General features: G+C 47.2%; 1 protein-coding gene and 1 pseudogene across 1 annotated transcript in view; one reads left to right on the top strand and one right to left on the bottom strand.

Moving 5' to 3' along the window:
• Positions 1–20155, bottom strand: part of LOC147607459 (uncharacterized) — a 103282-nt gene that overhangs the window by 38543 nt on the left and 44584 nt on the right. Inside the window, exon 4 of the mRNA XM_086790852.1 lies at positions 13285–13398. Within this exon, the coding sequence (XP_086646978.1) occupies positions 13285–13398 (114 nt within the window). The remainder of the gene's footprint in view (positions 1–13284; positions 13399–20155) is intronic.
• On the top strand, positions 778–7702 carry LOC147607460 (pentatricopeptide repeat-containing protein At2g39620-like; annotated as a pseudogene).

Below are 20155 nucleotides of genomic sequence, written 5' to 3'. Positions count from 1 at the left end.
AATGCTAAAAGCATATCTATTATGGGGAAATATCGGGGGTGCCACGTGTCAGCATTTCATGCCTCCTGGAGGGGGTGGTTTGGCTTCCTCTCTCTCTCGTGTCTCTCTCTCTCTCTGCAAGGGTGCAAGGCCGCAGGCCCGTCTCTCTGCTCCGCTCTCTATCTTTGTGTATGCGAGCATGGTCAGTGCTAGGGTGGACAGGTATGCGCCTCCGGTGAGTAGATCCTCTCGCTCATGTTCATCTCTCTCTGCTGTGCAGGCCTGCGCTGGGAAGCTCATCTTCATCTCTCTCTCTCTCTCCGATGGCATCCCGCACTGGAAGGGTGTCGAAAACCTGACGTGCTTTCGAAAGTGCACCACACTTGGCACACATGTCCACCAAAGCATTGCCAAGCATGACATTTTTCTTCAAAAGCCCCTGACTAACAATGTCATCGTGAATGATCCCAGGCCAACTTCTTGCACAATGCCACATGCCTTCAAAGCGCAAGCATAGGTGACTGCATTTGGGGAGAAACCCTGGCTCTGCATAAGATGAAAACAGCCCAGGGCTTCCTGGCCGTGCCCCTGTTGGGCATATCCGGCAATCAATGAAGTCCAAGAGATGGCATCGCGCACGGAAAGAGGGTCGACATGCAATGTTTGCCAGGAGCAGCGACGCACAGCAAGGGCAGGGCCACAGCATGCAGGGGCCAGCAACATAGGCAAGGCACGGAGCCGATCTTGGGCTGCATTGATTGCCGGATATGCCCAACAGGGCAGGGCCAGGAAGCTCTGGGCTGTTTTCATCGGATGCAGAGCCAGGGTTTCTCCCCAAATGTAGTCACCTATGCTTGCGCTTTGAATGCATGTGGCATTGTGCAAGAAGTTGGCTTGGGATCACAAATTCACGATGACATTGTTAGTCAGGGGCTTTTGAAGAAAAACGTCATGCTTGGCAATGCTTTGGTGGACATGTATGCCAACTGTGGTGCACTTTCGAAAGCACGTCAGGTTTACGACACACTTCTAGTGCGGGATGCCATCTCTTGGGCTGCATTGATTGCCGGATATGCCCAACAGGGGCAGGGTCAGGAAGCCCTGGGCTGTTTTCATCGGATGCAGAGCCAGTGTTTCTCCCCAAATGCATTCTCCTATGCTTGCGTTTTGAAGGCACGTGGCATAGTGCAAGAAGTTGTTTTGGGATCACAAATTCACGATGACATTGTTAGTCAGGGGCTCTTGAAGAAAGATGTTGTGCTTGGCAATGCTTTGGTGGACATGCATGCCAAAAGGCCTACTTTTGAAAGCACAGGCTTTCGACACCCTTCCAGGGGCATGGCCAGGAAGCCCTAGGCTGTTTTCACCGGATGCGGAGCCTGTTTTGGTGGATGCCAGGTGTCGCCATTTGAGGGCTCCTGGAGGGAGTTAATGCGAGAGAGTGAAAATTTAAAATTCGAACGGTCTCTCTCTCTCATAGTACCGTACTTTTCCTCATAGTTGTTTCAGTTTCAGTTAGTTGTTTAGTTGTTTTTAGCTTTCTTTACACAGACATTGTACCAGATCCACCTATTGTTGTAACCTTTTTGGTCTCATAGGTCATTTTGGCCTTCTGAAGACGTTAATATATCATTTCATTTCATTTTCTCTCTCTCCATCTCTCTCTCTCTCTCTCTCTCTCTCTCTCTCTCTCTCTCTCTGTGTGTATTTCGCCCCTGTTTTGGGTAGGGGTTCATGCCAGGTACGCAAGCCCACGGGGTTCAGATCAGGCCGCCTCATCTCTCTCTCTCTCTCTCTCTCTCTCTCTCTCTCTCTCTCTCTCTCTCTCTCTCTCTCTCTCTCTCTTTGTATTTCGCCCCTCTTTTGGGTAGGGGTTCATGCCAGGTACGCAAGCCCACAGGGTTCAGGTCAGGCCGCCGCGTCTCTCTCTCTCTCTCTCCCTCTGTGTTTCGCGCGCGGCAGCAGTCTGCTTGGACACAGGAGGTCGCGGGTTGTTGTGCAGACCGAGAGCTCCATGTTTTGGTTGAGGCGTGATCTACAGCAGCTCCATCATTTGGTTCAGAGGCTGGGAAACGATGCCTAATTGCTGGATATGCCCAACACGGGCACGGCCAGGAAGCCCTAGGCTGTTTTCATGATGCAGTCACCTATGCTTGCGCTTTGAAGGCATGTGGCATTGTGCAAGAAGTTGGCTTGGGATCACAAATTCACGATGACATTGTTAATCAGGGGCTTTTGAAGGAGAACGTCATGCTTGGCAATGCTTTGGTGGACATGTATGCCAAGTGTGGTGCACTTTCGAAAGCACGTCAAGTTTTCGACACCCTTCTAGTGCGGGATGCCATCTCTTGGGCTGCATTGATTGCCGGATATGCCCAACAGGGGCACGGCCAGGAAGCCCTGGGCTGTTTTCATCTGATGCAAAGCCAGGGTTTCTCCCCAAATGCAGTAACCTATGCTTGCGCTTTGAAGGCATGTGGCATTGTGCAAGAAGTTGGCCTGGGATCACAAATTCACGATGACATTGTTAGTCCACGGGCTTTTGAAGAAAAACGTCATGCTTGGCAATGCTTTGGTGGACATGTAAACCAAGTGTGGTGCACTTTCGAAAGCACGTCAGGTTTTTGACACCCTTCCAGTGCGGGATGCCATCTCTTGGGCTGCATTGATTGCCGGATATGCCCAACGAGGGCAGGGCCAGGAAGCTCTGGGCTGTTTTCATCGGATGCAGAGCCAGGGTTTCTCCCCAAATGCAGTCACCTATGCTTGCGCTTTGAAGGCATGTGGCATTGTGCAAGAAGTTGGCTTGGGATCACAAACTCACGATGACATTGTTAGTCACGGGCTTTTGAAGAAAAACGTCATGCTTGGCAATGCTTTGGTGGACATGTATGCCAAGTGTGGTGCACTTTCGAAAGCACGTCAGATTTTCGACACCCTTCCAGTGCGGGATGCCATCTCTTGGGCTGCATTGATTGCCGGATATGCCCAACAGGGGCAGGGCCAGGAAGCTCTGGGCTGTTTTCATCGGGATGCAGAGCCAGTGTTTCTCCCAAAATGCATTCACCTATGCTTGCGTTTTGAAGGCATGTGGCAACGTGCAATAAGTTGGCCAGAGAAAACAAATTCATGATGACATTGTTAGTCAGGGGCTCTTGAAGAAAGATGTTGCGCTTGGCAATGCTCTGGTGGACATGTATGCCAAGTGGCCTACTTTTGAAAGCACAGGCTTTCGACACCCTTCGAGGGGCGTGGCCAGGAAGCCTTGGGCTGTTTTCACCGGATGCGGAGCCTGTTTTGGTGGATGCCACGTGTCGCCATTTGAGGGCTCCTGAAGGGAGTTAATGCGAGAGAGTGAAAATTTGAAATTCTGAATGGTCTCTCTCTCTCTCTGTGTGTATTTCGCCCCTGTTTTGGGTAGGGGTTCATGCCAGGTATGCAAGCCCACGGGGTTCAGGTCAGGCCGCCGCGTTCCTCTCTCGCTCTTTCTCTCTCTCTCTGTCTCTCTCTCTCTCTCTCTCTCTCTCTCTGTTTCGCGCGCGGCAGCAGTCTGCTTGGACACAGGAGGTCGCCGGTTGTTGTGCAGACCGAGAGCTCCATGTTTTGGTTGAGGCGTGATCTGCAGCAGCTTCATCATTTGGTTTAGAGGCTGGGAAACGATGCCTAATTGCTGGATATGCCCAACAGGGGCACGGCCAGGAAGCCCTAGGCTGTTTTCATGATGCAGTCACCTATGCTTGCGCTTTGAAGGCATGTGGCATTGTGCAAGAAGTTGGCTTGGGATCACAAATTCACGATGACATTGCTAGTCAGGGGCTTTTGAAGGAGAACGTCATGCTTGGCAATGCTTTGGTGGACATGTATGCCAAGTGTGGTGCACTTTCGAAAGCACGTCAAGTTTTCGACACCCTTCTAGTGCGGGATGCCATCTCTTGGGCTGCATTGATTGCCGGATATGCCCAACAGGGGCACGGCCAGGAAGCCCTGGGCTGTTTTCATCTGATGCAGAGCCAGGGTTTCACCCCAAATGCAGTCACCTATGCTTGCGCTTTGAAGGCATGTGGCATTGTGCAAGAAGTTGGCCTGGGATCACAAATTCACGATGACATTGTTAGTCCACGGGCTTTTGAAGAAAAACGTCATGCTTGGCAATGCTTTGGTGGACATGTAAACCAAGTGTGGTGCACTTTCGAAAGCACGTCAGGTTTTTGACACCCTTCCAGTGCGGGATGCCATCTCTTGGGCTGCATTGATTGCCGGATATGCCCAACAGGGGCAGGGCCAGGAAGCTCTGGGCTGTTTTCATCGGATGCAGAGCCAGGGTTTCTCCCCAAATGCAGTCACCTATGCTTGCGCTTTGAAGGCATGTGCCATTGTGCAAGAAGTTGGCTTGGGATCATAAACTTACGATGACATTGTTAGTCACGGGCTTTTGAAGAAAAACGTCATGCTTGGCAATGCTTTGGTGGACATGTATGCCAACTGTGGTGCACTTTCGAAAGCACGTCAGATTTTCGACACCCTTCCAGTGTGGGATGCCATCTCTTGGGCTGCATTGATTGCCGGATATGCCCAACAGGGGCAGGGCCAGGAAGCTCTGGGCTGTTTTCATCGGATGCAGAGCCAGTGTTTCTCCCAAAATGCATTCACCTATGCTTGCGTTTTGAAGGCATGTGGCAACAAGCAAGAAGCTGGCCAGGGAAAACAAATTCACGATGACATTGTTAGTCAGGGGCTCTTGAAGAAAGATGTTGTGCTTGGCAATGCTCTGGTGGACATGTATGCCAAGTGGCCTACTTTTGAAAGCACAGGCTTTCGACACCCTTCGAGGGGCATGGCCAGGAAGCCTTGGGCTGTTTTCACCGGATGCGGAGCCTGTTTTGGTGGATGCCACGTGTCGCCATTTGAGGGCTCCTGAAGGGAGTTAATGCGAGAGAGTGAAAATTTGAAATTCTGAACGGTCTTCTCTCTCTCTCTCTCTCTCTATGGGGACCCTCAGTGGATCACCACAGCCGAGCTGGTAGCACTGATGGATGGAGACGTATGGAGAGGCCCTTGGTTTCTATGATTTCCCGGATGATTAGGGCCAAGGCCTCCGTACCACATGATATTATCCGTGCAGAGATGGCTGCCCCCCCATTGGTAGTAGAGGCACTCACTCGATCAGTCTCCTTTATACATAGCACTTGGGCTCTCCCTAGAGACAGATATGCTCACTTAGCCCTGGAGTCTTCACGACAGTTGGCATCACAGGGAGACGGATCATGTTGGTATGCACAGATGACAGATTGGTTCCAACTGCATGGCTTTAGTATGGACAGGCTACCTCCATTTCAGTACTCCCTGGATGCACCCTCCCTCTCTCTCACACGGGCAGAGATTACCAGGCTTATCAGGCAGGACTTGACTCAGCTGGACACTAGGAGGACATGGATACAGCCGACACACGAGCTTGGTACGAAGATGGCTTTCTATAGAGATCATCTTCTCCAGCTCACGGAGGATGGGTTTGTGATTAGACCCAGCTACATGGATACTCATCTTTCTCATGGGGTACGGTGTGCTATTGGTCAGATGCGCACATCCTCACACCAGCTAGAGATTGAGACTGGCAGATTCAGAGGAGTACCAGCTGAGGCCAAGATTTGTCAGCTGTGCCAGATGGAGCCAGAAACAGAGTTACATTACATATGTCATTGTCCAGTATATTATGAGATACGAGGCCGTTTCCACTGGCTCTTCAGAGAGGGCTTTGGACCACTTTCTAGAGTCATGAGATACCAGGATCAGAGATGCCTTGGATCGTACTTGCTGGAGCTGCGTAGACAGAGAGAGGGTCTCCTGAGAGGGAGGGGATCAGAGAGGGAGAGACACCTACAGAGGCAGATTACAGACTTCTTTCGACCAGAGATTGAGCAGTCAGGTCAGCAGGCATTGCAACTAGCCCCAGAGTACAGCCGCACCAGAGGTACATTGATTGATCGGGCTATAGAGCTGGGGCGGTCCAGGCGCCCCAAGATGAGAGGCCCATCTCCACACCGGCGGAGACTACAACAGAGGATCAGGACCATACTAGCACGGCATGGGAGACGTCCAGTCAGAGTACTCACCATGGAGGATATTGAGGAGATCTGCCAGCGTCCGATGCGGCACATATTATGAGATGGAGGCACCTCCATAGTGTACCCCTCCGTCCCACATGATATTGTATCCCCTCACTATATTCCACTCACCTCCATAGCGTACCCCCCCCCCTCACTATATTCACACCCTATAAGGGTTTCTGTTTACCTTCCATTTCCAGTTTCATTTTCTAGGTGCCTGTAGTATCATCTTTATTTTTCATTTTCTGGGTTTTTTTATCCAGACATTGTATCAAATCCACCATGATGTAACTTTTGGTCTCATAGGTCATTATGGCCTTTTGAAGACGTTAATATAACATTTCATTTCATTTCATTTCATTTCTCTGTATTTCGCCCCTGTTTTGGGTAGGGGTTCATGCCAGGTATGCAAGCCCACGGGGTTCAGGTCAGGCCGCCGCGTTCCTCTCTCTCTCTTTCTCTCTTTCTCTGTCTCTCTGTCTCTCTCTCTCTCTCTCTGTGTTTCGCGCGCGGCAGCAGTCTGCTTGGACACAGGAGGTCGCGGGTTGTTGTGCAGACCGAGAGCTCCATGTTTTGGTTGAGGCGTGATCTGCAGCAGCTCCATCATTTGGTTCAGAGGCTGGGAAACGATGCCTAATTGCTGGATATGCCCAACAGGGGCACGGCCGGGAAGCCCTGGGCTGTTTTCATCTGATGCAGTCACCTATGCTTGCGCTTTGAAGGCATGTGGCATTGTCCAAGAAGTTGGCTTGGGATCACGAATTCAGGATGACATTGTTAGTCAGCGGCTTTTGAAGAACGTCATGCTTGGCAATGCTTTGGTGGACATGTATGCCAAGTGTGGTGCACTTTCGAAAGCACGTCAGGTTTTCGACACCCTTCCAGTGCGGGATGCCATCTCTTGGGCTGCATTGATTGCCGGATATGCCCAACAGGGGCACGGCTAGGAAGCCCTGGGCTGTTTTCATCTGATGCAGAGCTAGGGTTTCTCCCCAAATGCAGTCACCTATGCTTGCGCTTTGAAGGCATGTGGCATTGTGCAAGAAGTTGGCGTGGGATCACAAATTCACGATGACATTGTTAGTCAGGGGCTTTTGAAGAAAAACGTCATGCTTAGCAATGCTTTGGTGGACATGTATGCCAAGTGTGGTGCACTTTCGAAAGCACGTCAGGTTTTCGACACCCTTCCAGTGCGGGATGCCATCTCTTGGGCTGCATTGATTGCCGGATATGCCCAACAGGGGCAGGGCCAGGAAGCTCTGGGTTTTTTTCATCGGATGTAGAGCCAGTGTTTTTCCCCAAATGCATTCACCTATGCTTGCGTTTTGAAGGCATGTGGCATCGTGCAAGAAGTTGGTCTGGGAAAACAAATTCACAATGACATTGTTAGTCAGGGGCTCTTGAAGAAAGATGTTGTGCTTGGCAATGCTTTGGTGGACATGTATGCCAAGTGGCCTACTTTTGAAAGCACAGGCTTTCGACACCCTTCCAGGGGCATGGCCAGGAAGCCCTGGGCTGTTTTCACCGGATGCGTAGCCTGTTTTGGTGGATGCCACATGTTGCCGTTTGAGGGCTCTTGGAGGGAGTTAATGCGAGAGAGTGAAAATTTGAAATTCTGAACGGTCTTCTCTCTCTGTATTTCGTCCCTGTTTTGGGTAGGGGTTCATGCCAGGTACGCAAGCACATGGGGTTCAGGTCAGGCCGCCGCGTTCCTTTCTCTCTCTCTCTCTTTCTCTGTGTATTTCGCGGGCGGCAGCAGTGCGCTTGGACACAGGAGGTTGCGGGTTGTTGTGCAGACCGAGAGCTCCATGTTTTGGTTGAGGCGTGATCTACAACAGCTCCATCATTTGGTTCAGAGGCTGGGAAACGATGCCTGATCTGCAGCAGCTGTTGCCAAGCAACCTGTGCACTTGGAGAAAGTACATGTATGCCAAGTGGGGAGCTCTGTGCTGTTTTCTGAAGGCAGGCCGACCATGGTCATCTCTGTCTCTCTCTCTGTGCAAGGTTGACATGTATGCCAAGTGTGGAGCACTTTCGGTGCGGGATGCCATCTCTTCGAATGCGTTGATTGCATTGACTGCAGAGGTTGTGATAGATGAGCAATCACAGGATATTCAGACAGGCACTGAGATGACTAAGGAGCAGTTCAGAGTTTTGCAGGAAACAGAGCAATCACAGTCAGAGGAGATACAGGATGGTTTACCAACTGGCCAAGCTATTGCCATAGCAGAGCAAAGGTATGAGAATAGTATGAAGAAGTCAGCTAGAGTTCTGGAGGATGATTTGAATGAGTGGAATTTGGGAACAGAGGATGATCCCAAGATTGTCAAAGTTAGTGTACATGTGGAAGGAGAGTTTAAAGATAATCTACTCAGACATGAAGGGGATTGATTGTGCATTTTATTCTCATAGGATCAATTTGAAGCAAGATGCCAAGCCTGTTATTCAACAGAGGTATAGAATGAATCCTAACTATGCAAAGCAAGTTAAGGATGAGATTGATAAATTGCTCCAAGTGGGGTTTATCAAACCTGTGCATGAAGCAACATGGCTATCACCAATTGTAGTTGTTCCAAAGAAGAATGGAAAAATCGAAGTTTATGTGGATTATAGGAAGCTCAATGCAGCCACCATTACAGATCCTTTTCCATTGCCTTTTGCAGATACCATGCTGGATTCTGTTTTGCAGGACATCAAATGTATAGCTTTTTGGATGGGTTTTCAGGGTATAATCAAATTAAGATGCACCCTGATGATGAGTACAAAACAGCCTTCATTACAGACTGGGGAGCATTTGTGTACACAGTGATGAGTTTTGGATTAAAGAATGGACCACCAGCTTTTTCAGATGTGGCAAATAAAGTGTTTGAACCCTATTTATCTACTTTTATGAGGGTGTTCATGGATGATTTTAGTGTGTTTGGATCAAAGGAGATGCGCTTGGATCACTTGAGAAAATGCTTTGAGAGATGCAGGAAATATAGCTTGTCATTGAACCCATACAAATGTGCAATTGCAGTCAAAGGAGGAGTTTTGTTAGGCCATATACTTTCTAGGTTTGTGGGCCAAATCAAGTGGCAGAGTAGGCATTTGTTGAGATATTTGTCAGATGTATGTGCACCTTTGTCACATTTGACCAAGAAGGGAATAGATTTTAGGTGGTCAGAGGCCCAGGAGAAGGCATTTCAGATTTTGAAGAAGATGGTGGTAGCTCCAATTTTGCAGCCACCTGCTTGGTCTTTGCCATTCCATGTTTTTGTGGATGCTTCAGACATTGCAGTAGGAGCTGTTCTTATGCAAGCAAAGATCAATTGGTTCACACCTGTCTATTATGCTAGTAGGATGCTAACCTCAGCTGAGAAGAACTATTCAGTAACAGAGAGGGAAGCTTTGGGCATGGTTTTTGCTTTACAAAAATTCAAGCATTATTTGTTGGCTAATAAAGTCTTTTTCCATGTTGATCATCAAGCATTGTTGTTCCTTGTGAAGAAACCTCAGTTGACAGGAAGGTTAGCAAGATGGATATTGTTATTGCAAGATTTTGATTTTGTCATTGTACACACTCCAGGAAATCAGCATGTTGTGGCTAATTATTTGAGTAGGCTTGAAAATGGGGAAGATGTTGCAGGGGTTAATGATCAATTACCTGACTCTGACTCGTTGGCAATTCAGAGCTGGAGCTCTGACTCCTTTTATGATCAAATGCTTTTGTTTTTAACAGATGGGTTGTTGCGAGAGGAGATGAGTGTGGACCAGAAAAGAAAATTTGTGTTGAAGAGCAAGCCATTCCTAGTCATTGCTGGAGCATTGTATAGGAAGGGTATAGATCAGATAATCGGAAGGTTTGTTCTTGATTTTGAGCAAACAGCAATACTACAAGAAGCACATGCAGGGTTGTCTGGAGACCATTTTTCAGGGGAGATTACAGGCAAGAAGATATTACAGTCAGGATTGTAATTCTAAGGATAGGATGTCAGATCACCTTGTATTACCCTTTGACCCATTTCAAAAATGGGGATTGGACTTTGTGGGTCCAATCAAGCCAAAGAGCAGAAGGGGGAAAAGCTACATTTTGGTGGCCACAGACTACTGCACAAAATGGGTGGAGGCAGTAGCTCTAAGAGATAACAAAGCAGCTAGTGTAGCCAAGTTTTTGTACAGCAACATCATGACAAGATTTGGGTGTCCCATTGAGCTTGTAAGTGATCAGGGAACACATTTTCTGAATGAGGTTATCAAAGAGCTCACTCAAACCCACATGATTTTGCATAAAAAGTCCACTCCTTATCACCCTCACGCAAATGGTCAAGCTGAGAGTTCAAACAAAATCTTGGTTAAAATCATCAAGAAGATTGTTCAGGACTATAAATCTGACTGGGATATGAAATTGGATTCAGCCCTATGGTCTTTTAGGACAGCCTTTAAGGTAACAATTGGGATGACTCCTTTCAGGCTTGTTTATGGGTTAGAAGCAGTAGTACCTATGGAGTTTGTAGTGCCTAGTTTGAGAGTTGCTGCTGACCAAAGACTACCACTCAGAGAATCTCTGATTTACAGACAGCACCATCTGAACCAATTAGAGGAGGACAGGGCAATGAGTGCTTATGTTTCAAAGGTTATTCAAAATAGAAGGCAAGCTTGGGTAAATAGCAACATCAAGTTTAAGGTTTTAAAAGTGGGAGATTGGGTTATGCTGTACAATTCCAAGCTAGGACCCCACCCAGGAAAGCTGAAACTTAGGTACATTGGGCCCTACAAAATTGAAAAGGATTTGGGCCAGGGTACCTTTATGCTTTCAGACATATTTGGGACATTAGTACCAAAGGGGGTAAATGGGTTTCGACTTAAGCCATTTGTAGGGACTCCCCCTGTGGTTCAGAGCACATTGTCAGATGAGAGCAAGTTAAAAGATCAGAGAGCGGTGGAAATATAGAGCTTTTGTATGAAAATCCACTTAGTTATTTGAATTTAAACGGTTGGAGGAATATGTCGCATGGGTCGGCTGTCAATCAAGGGGATTTGGCCGATTGCCCGACATTATTTGCAGTCATGGCCGACGCTATGCATGGTAAGGGGTATAAAGCTTCAACGTCGAAGGGACAGCAGGCACGATCTCACCCCGTACGATCAAGAAGTGAAAGAGAGAGCAGAATTCGCAGGGAGACGTCTGCGTTTCAGAGGTGTGCGTTTCTCAAACCACCACCTTCCTGCTGTGTGCCCCATTCCCCTTCTTTCTGCTCTCCTCACCTTCCTCCTGCTCAGCCGAGGTGTGGCGTGTGTTTGGAGCCTACCCATATGCGCCGTGATTCAACCAACAGGACAGACCTCGTAGCTCTGAATACCATTAGGCAGAGGTTAGCTATGGTGAAGGGCAAGCAGATAGTGCAGCAAAGCCAACCAAAAGGGGAGAGCACAATAGGCAGGAGGTCATTGCGAGAACACTCGGTACCAATTAAAGAGGTGGAACAAACTCTGAGCTCGGATTCTGAAGGGTTTGAGCAACAGGAGGAGGCTTCGACAAAGGATATTTCTCTAGCTGTGGGTAGCCTGATGGAGAATTTCTCACCCTTCAAGTACAGTATGGATTTGGAGAACAATGCAAATGTTAAATGGCTGAAGGCAATCGGGTTGATGGAATATGCACAACTGGAGTGGGCAGAGTGGCAGGATAATATTTATGCTCCCACACAGTTGGCATTGTTAAGGAAGACAGAAGGTGTGTTGAAGGGAGGAACGAAGATAACCCCAGCTCTGATTTCGCAGGTATTTAATCTACCTTTTCACTCAGATATGGAAGCCTTGAGTATTGTTTCTGATGAAGACATGCAGAAGGAATTTGGAAGCCCTGTGGGGTCTAGGCATTACTTCCAGTTGAAGGCAGTGGAGCCAGTCAGGAAGCAGCAGTTGAGATGGTTTATGGAGCGTCTGCTCCTGCTCGAGAAGATTGATTATATGTCAAAAGAGTCCTACACTCCTTTGGCTGCAGCAGAGGCAGGGCCTGATGTGGATTGGGCCACTGTGGTGCATCAGAGGATTATGATTGAAGTGGCAGAGAAGGATAAGAGAAGGGCTGTGACCAAGAGTAAGCTTGGGCCTTTCCTTAAGGCTTTATTTGACTATGATTCTTGTCAGACAGCTATCCCTGCAAAGCCTTTAGACTTCAACCCTCTTCAACATACAACTGCTTTGACTCTGAAGAGGAAGTATGGGGACAGACAGTTGACCGAGGAGGAGAGGAAAACAGTGGGACTTCTTTTGGAATCAGGTTACACTATGGAGGAGGCTACAACTGCTGTATTGCAATTAGGAATGGATGAGGAGGATGAGCCATTTTTAGGGACAAAGGTCTCTGCGTTGGGGCAAGCTCTGACTCTTTCTAACCTTAAGTTAGGGAAAAGGATGCAATTGCTAGAAAGGGAACAGGGAGCAGCAGCAAGTAAGACTCATGGCTTATTCAAGATGGACAGAATCTCTTCGAAAGTGTCTTCTTTGGGAGCCAAGTCTGGTTCAGAGCAGTCATGGGTTGTGTCTGCAGAGAATGTGGGAGAAACCATTGTGTCTTTGGGGAAGTTCTGTATGGAGCAAGTCTCTATGCTCAGAGAGTATCAGAGTAGAGTCTATGCTGCAGAACAGGCTATGCCCAGGTTGGAGTTCAAGGGAAAGTGGCACTTGCCCAAAAACTTTACGCAAAGCAATCGACCCCATAGCACTGGCCTGCCAAGTGACCTGCAAACAACTGAAGCACGTAGCTAGAAGGCAGAGACCTCGATCATGAGCATTCATGGCTCCTGTTGCCATAGATTGCAATTACACATATTTTTTGCGTATTCATTAGAGAGAGATAAAAAACAAATGCTTCGGTCAGAAGTCAACATCATGGTCTGTTCCCAAAGGAAGGACCAGGTTTATAAAGTGAGAAGTGGGGGAGAAAGGAGGAGGGTAAATACGTGAAACTTGAAAAGGTACATACACGTATACATAGATATGTTTTTTTAATTCTTTATTTTAATTAATAGAATACGAGTGCATACATGTGCACACACGTGCATTTGCATATATGAATACAAGGCATGCAACACACCACATGCATAGTAGCGAAAGAGATGTAGAAGACTAGCACTACATTACATGTATGGAACGGAGCCATTTCCATCACACCAGTTCCAACCAAATACTCATTTCCTATGTCATGCAAGCATACCTATCATCTCCTCTTTGAGCTTTTCTCGTCTTTCTGCAACAATGGGTTCAAGCCGCCTGGCACTCTCCCTAGCTTGCTGGTTTCCTGGATTCAACTCCAACACCTTATTATAATCTGCAAAAAAGGGGATAGTAACAAATACACACAAAAGTCAGTAGCAAAGTAAACCAACAATTAATTTTTTTAAAGAAAAGGGTATCTTAGTGGGGTCGATACTATTTTAAGACTTCAACCAACAGCAAATGCCAAAATAGAAAAGATAAACTTTCATAAGATTGAAATATATCCAACCTTCACAAACAGAGAATAACTGCACTTATTATTTAAGTAATAAACAAACAAACACAAGCAAGAAACACTAGAAAAATATTTGCAAAGAATAGGAGGACATAAATTTAAAAAAATACAAAATTCTGAAAATTTAAAGTTCAACTGATAAGGGTAACTACTAAAACAAGAAACTTAGCATGTTATGACTTAAATCAAGAAAATTAGTCTAAAAGAGAGAGAGAGAGAGAGCTGTATTAACATCTACTAGAGGCCGAACTCGACCTATGAGACAAATCAATGTACAACTGTCAATGTCTTCTGGATGTCCAGAAAAAAAAAGGACAAAATGAACATGAAATAAACTATGAAAGTACTGAGCTAGTGGGGGGTTGTGATGGATGGAGCACTACTGCTAGAGGCTCAATGAGAGAGAGAGAAAGAAAGAAAGAAAGATTTTATTAACGTCTTCCAAAAGACCGAACTCAGCCTATGAGACAAATCAGTGTACCTGTGTGGGGTATCCTCTGTCATCCCAACAAAATGAAAAAGTACTGAACTAAAAAGCTGAATCTGGGTGTGCATTAAGTACAATGAGTGGGGGAGGGGGTGGAGCTCTACTACTAGGAGAATGCAAAGCTATATGCATGGGGTATACAATCATGATATGCAAACTAGCTAGCTCCATCCTGTACCATACTGGGGGTATAAAATGAAAGAAAGATATATCAAGCGTCTACTAAAGACCCAATGAGCCTAGGAGACCAAACTAATACAATAATGTCCATGGCATATCTCATCATAGAATGGAAAATAAAATAGAACAAATCAAAACTATCTCATTGGAGTGATACAAAACTGTCCATGGAGATCTCATCATGGAATACAAGGAACATGAAACATGAGAGGAGCATCAGCCCCCAATAGATGGTATACCACTCTGCAAAATATCAGGCATGGGGATAATGAGTATGGCTGAGAGGTCTCCCTCGTCTACATCACGTGGAAAGGTAGCTCAATGGCGATGGAGCATGTTCTAGATCTAGAAATGATGAGGGGATTGGAGCCAACATCTAGGGGGCCGGGGGCGCCAAGCACACTGGAATATAGAGGCCCAGTCCGAGGTAACTCCTCTCGGGCAAGGTGGGTCTGCAACAACCCAAGGTGGGTCCACAGGGTACACTGTATGGGTGTCCTCCCCCTCCTGGATCCGAAAGAAGTTGGTGTTGACCTCCAGCTCCTCACTTCGACAGTCGCATCTTTGAAGGCCTCCACCTTGGTATGTAAGATTGTGGGTAGCCGCACGGCGCAGGGATCTGTTATAGGCAAGCCTTCTTGACGCACCTAGAAAGATCACCGATATTCATCCCTTACAGCGTGGCTATTACCAGGTTGAGTTCGATTCGCCTATAGCTTCAAACTGTGTCATGCAATCGAGCCCGTCCCGCAATGCATATGGCCTAGGTCTTCTTTGCAAGGTGGCAACACGGCTTTAGCAGCCCCCGATGGTGATCCCCCCCTCCCCCCCTCTCCCCCCTAAAAAATAAAAAATAAAAAAAATGGAGACCGTTACCTCGTCAAGACCCCTCTCCAAGCTTTCAGATTCCCTGCGAGGCTCTTTAACCATTCGAAGCCTTCGACGGGCCTGACCTCATAGGTCCCCCCCCCCACCCCCACCCTTTGCTCCGACTCTCCCCCGTGCAACTCCCTCTACTCTGATTGTGTTGGAACCCCCCCCCCCCCTAACCCCCTTCCGCCATCAAAGCACTCCGGCTACACCAGACCTGGACAGCGGACGCAACTAGCTAGCTCAGTCCCCTATTTGATCCATCTTTTCACAGAGCCAATAGAGATGACCATCGCTACCTCTCCGGTGCAGGCTCTCTCTCCAAAGTTGCCCCCCAGGGTGCTAGGGCAGCCAGTTGACTACAGCTTCTTCCGATGCCTTCCCGTCGAAGGGGTGCATGAAACCGAAGTGGGTAGTACAATCAAAATTTCTAAGAATATTAAATTTCACATTAAAGACACTAAGTACATATAGATTCACCAGTTACAGCCACACTCACCCACACTCACTTAATGAGTATAAAAGATTTGGAGAAGCTGACAACACAATGGGTCTGGAACGGACCGCCCCCCCCCCCCCCCCCCCCCCCCTCCCAAAAAAAAAAAAACTATATTATAGGGAGTATTTATAGATACATGTATAGGGTGCTCTTACACCGGATTTCCAAGTATCAAAGATGACAACAAAGTAAAACAAATCCCTCCACCCAAGCCCAAGGCAAGGGGTGTTTCAAACATCACACCAGCCTAGTGCGGATCTCCATGAGAAGCCCAGTCTCACATAGTCTACTATGTGGATCTCACAAGCACTCCCAGTCTCACACTAAACTAGATGCTCCTACAGAGCCTCGGTCACTTGGTCCTCAATCCCAATTGAAAACATTTGTTGAAACATCATTTTCAGTGCACATACCATCTCTTTGATACTTCTTCAAATTACTTGAATCAAGAAAAGAACTCGAGGAAGAGCTTCGGCGGGTCCCTCACCTTTATTACAAAGAGGCTCACCAACAACTTGTGTGTGTGAGAAGATGTTATTAACAAATGGCCACTCTTCCCTGTATGCAAACCCTTTGTGTGAGAAAGGAGTTGAAGATGTTGGCCTGTTGTATCTCCCTGTATGCAGCCTTGCTATAGTGATAGGGTGGATGGAGATATCAACCTACAGTACCATATTGAATCCAGCCCTGTGCTAAGGAAGAGAGATGAGTGCTTTGTGTGCAGCCAGTTTCCTCTAAGGTGCAGCCAGACCTTCCTTCAGTCCACCGGTTGATGGAAGATAAGAGAGAGAATCCAAGGCATAGTAGCAATGGAACGGGAACGGGAACGGCACGAAAGCACTACTAGGGGAACGGGAACGGGAAAAAGGGAGAACGGGAACGAGGGGGGACGGGAACGAGGGGAAACGACCTAGATAATTCCTAGAAATGACAATAAATCTTAACATACAATCCTCATTTATATAACCAAATCAGAGACACACTAAAGTCTAGTGCACCACAATTTGCATGGCTAGATACTACCACTGAACAGATCTCGCAAGTCAAAATAAATTAGCCCACATCATACATGACATAAGTGACAAAAAGCACAAAATGTGGCCCACGGCCTAGATAAAAGAAACAATCCAAGTCCAAAGTCCAAGCCTCAAGGTGACATGCAAATTGTAAGGAGATATCATGCATGGCTACTGCCAGTGATGCCATCAAGGAGACTATCATCTATGTCATCCAAGAAAGCCATATCATCCAGACCAACATCTGCAGCATCCAAATCTTCAACCCCATCTTGACCAGGATCTGCAAGTCCATGTGTCTCCTCATCATCCAAGGACTCCTCATCAAGCAATATAAACTTCTCTGGTTTGGGAGAAGCCATATCACCAAGCAAGCGCAAATTAGCACTTACAAAAATCAAGTCATTGACTTGTTTTGTCCCAAATTTGTTGGATGCAACATGGCCGAACACACTCCATAGTTGCTCAATCGGAGAGGAGCTTGCACCTTGAGACAAGATCCTTACTGCCAATGATTGAAGCTGTGGTGTACGAGCCCCATAATCCTCCCACCATAAAGCAGCCCCTATCTTAAACCTATCTCTCTGTGCATCAACCGATCCAACCCTTCCCAACTTGCTGCAATAAAATCCAAGTTGGTCTTTCACCAACCTTCGTTTGCCACCTGTACCTGCATCGCCTGAATCTGCACCTGCAGCAGTCAGACCTGCCACGTGGGCTGTACCTGCAGACAGCAGCCGTACACTACCTGCACACGCCCATCCATGCGCAGCCAGCATGCAGTCCACCTCTCCCCAGAAAAGCACACGTTTTCTCCTCTAGGGATAGGCGCCTCCTTTTCTTGGCAGCCCCTCCTTTTCCCCAAAAAGCACACGTGGCCCCAAAATAGCTTATGGGCCACGTTTTCTTCATAAATGGCATTAAAAATTACTTTAAAGGTTTTTAAAACCTTTTAAGTTAAAATTCCTTTGCCCCCTTTCACACATGGGGTTATCCACACATGGGCTTCCATCACCTCATCATCGGCCTCTTGTCCGCGTCCTTGGAACTCGGGATCCAAGACATACGCAGTAGCATGCATAGGAGAATGATAACCATTCCATCGTGCTTCACATAATTCTCGAACCTCTGCATATTTCTCATCAGACAAGCCCATTTCCCCTATTTTCTCGATCATTCGGTCAGCCCCCTCATAAACCTTGCCAATGCATGGCTCCCATCCATCTGCAATCCGCATCAAGCGCATGATCGGCTTCATCATAGCATTGATAGTGTTGACTTCATCCCAAAATGTGAAGTCTTGTATGGTTCTTGCAACCTCTATGCCGGCTCTTGACCGAAAAAGAGCCCATCCCATCCACTCATTGCATACAACCAACTGCTTCAAAGGCAAGTGCACTTTGGATAACCTCTTCATCATGAGAAAGTTATAACCAAAGCGTATCTCTTAGTACTTCAAGAGATCCTTTTTGGGCGATCTCTTGCAAAATTCATTCAAAATAAATTGATGGTTTTGAATGAAGCTTATTATTTCCTTGCCTTTTTGAATGTGTGGATCAACCCATGTTAAGCTGTCAACATCCTTCAATAAGTTGCTCGAACAATGAGCAAAGCATGGACTAAATGTGATATGCGGATACCTATCTTCAAGCTTAAGACCAGCTGCTCTATTTGTTGCCTCACCACATCAACTAAGAACTGAATAACATTCTCTGGTCCAACTTTCTCAATACCTTCGGCCCACTCTTTCACAAGCTAATCTGCAATTTTTCCAGTCCCAGAAGCATCATGTGAGGAAATGAATTGCATTCTTCCTCGAGAATAAGCAACCATGCCATGAATGGACCTTTTTCAAGTGTCACTCCAGCCATCTGCAATAAGTGACACACCATTCTTTGCCCAACTTTCATGCACAAACTCTAAAGCACATTCAATTGCACCTTTCTCCTTTTGCAACAAGGTGGTGCGTAGTGTCTCATACGAAGGAGGCTTGTATGTTGGACCATACCGTGCAATCTCTTGGACCATTTCAATGAAATATGGAGACCTGGCAACATTGAATGCTACATGATCATGATAAAAGAACCTTGCAACAGCTGCATCTACCCTCTCTTTCTTGCGGGGATCCCAAGTTGCTCCCAAGGTTTGCTGCTTGCCGGAGCTTGCACCCATAGACTACGAATCTTGGGAAAATGCAAAGCTCCCAAGTCCTCCATACTGTTGTCCATCTCCCAAGTGTACATCTTCCCCATGTCTACTGAAGTAAGATGCATCAATTGCCGGTTTCTTTCATGCACATGCTTTCTCCTCTTCACTTGGGTACTTTGCCAAAAGCTCTCTATGCATTTCAAGTGTTGTCCCTGGGCATTTGTTCACTTGTGCTTTTTCATTGTTTACATGGCATAGATGTGCTCTCACACGGTTTGCTCCTCTTGACTTCTCTTTGTTGCATTGCTTGCATTTCCATCGTGTTGCACCTCCCTTAGATGAATACCTTTCTAGCCTTTCAATCTTGTCCCACCAAGTAGCATTCGAAGCCGATCGCTTTGAACCCGAGTAAGCCATGATTTCTGCAAATTCGGGCAAAAAGTTGAATAGACTTTCAAAGTTAACCATTACAGAGAAATGAGTCCTTTTTCTATCTATTGTTTAAAAGTTCAAACAGAGAAAGAGAGAGAGAAGAAAGAGAAAAGCTTGCTGCCTTGCCTTGTAAAGATGTAAACTGTTGAACTTGAGTCTTGATCACTCTGTTGCACAAGGCCCAGGCAGGTTGCACTGTTGCTGCTTGCAGGATGGTACCAGGCACAGTGTTGAGTGTACTATTGTTGTGGACTTGAAGACTGTAGTAGAATGTAGTGTACAGTCACTAGTGTACACTATACACGGCAAGGGCTGGGGGCCTGGAGGCTGGGGCGACTCAGGACTGGCTGGCAGCTACAGCAGGTTGTAGGTCGGCTAGATGTACTGCCTAGTACAGAATAGTACGGGCACGCAGGCAGGCGACAGCAGTACAGGGCCACAGGTGACAGGCAGGCTGCAGGTCGCGACAACAGTGCGGGCGTCGGGCAGGCTGTAGGTCAGGGACAGCAGTACACGTGAACTTTCGAAAAGCGACAGGCGAAAGGCGACAACAGTACGGGCGTCGGGAAGTACTTTTCTCTTTTTTTTTTAAAAAAAAATCCACGTCATCGTTCCCACGTGGGGGAACAGCAGCCCACCGTTCCATCTCGCGTTCCACTAACGTTCCCTGGCGTTCCAGGGCCGTTCCGCCACCTGGTCGTTCCTGACCCCCGTTTCCATCGTTCCCTTCATGCTAGCCATGGGGGGACGCGTTCCACCGTTCCCCATGGGAGGAAACGGGGTTCCCCTGCTACTATGGTCCAAGGCTTCACTTCAGTCCACCGGCTGGGCATAAGGGAGAGAGAGAATTCCCCTTCGATTCAGTCCTCTGGGAATAGGAGAGAGAGAGAGAGAGAGAGAGAGAGAGAGAACTCATTTCGCTTCAGTTCAAAGACTACAGGA

Source organism: Cibotium barometz, chromosome 55 (genome assembly GCF_041138505.1).
Source record: "Cibotium barometz isolate CiBa-2024 chromosome 55, ASM4113850v1, whole genome shotgun sequence".
Lineage (NCBI taxonomy): Eukaryota > Viridiplantae > Streptophyta > Polypodiopsida > Cyatheales > Cibotiaceae > Cibotium > Cibotium barometz.
The sequence above is the reverse complement of the archived record's forward strand: the minus strand, read 5'-3'. Positions and strand labels throughout refer to the sequence as shown.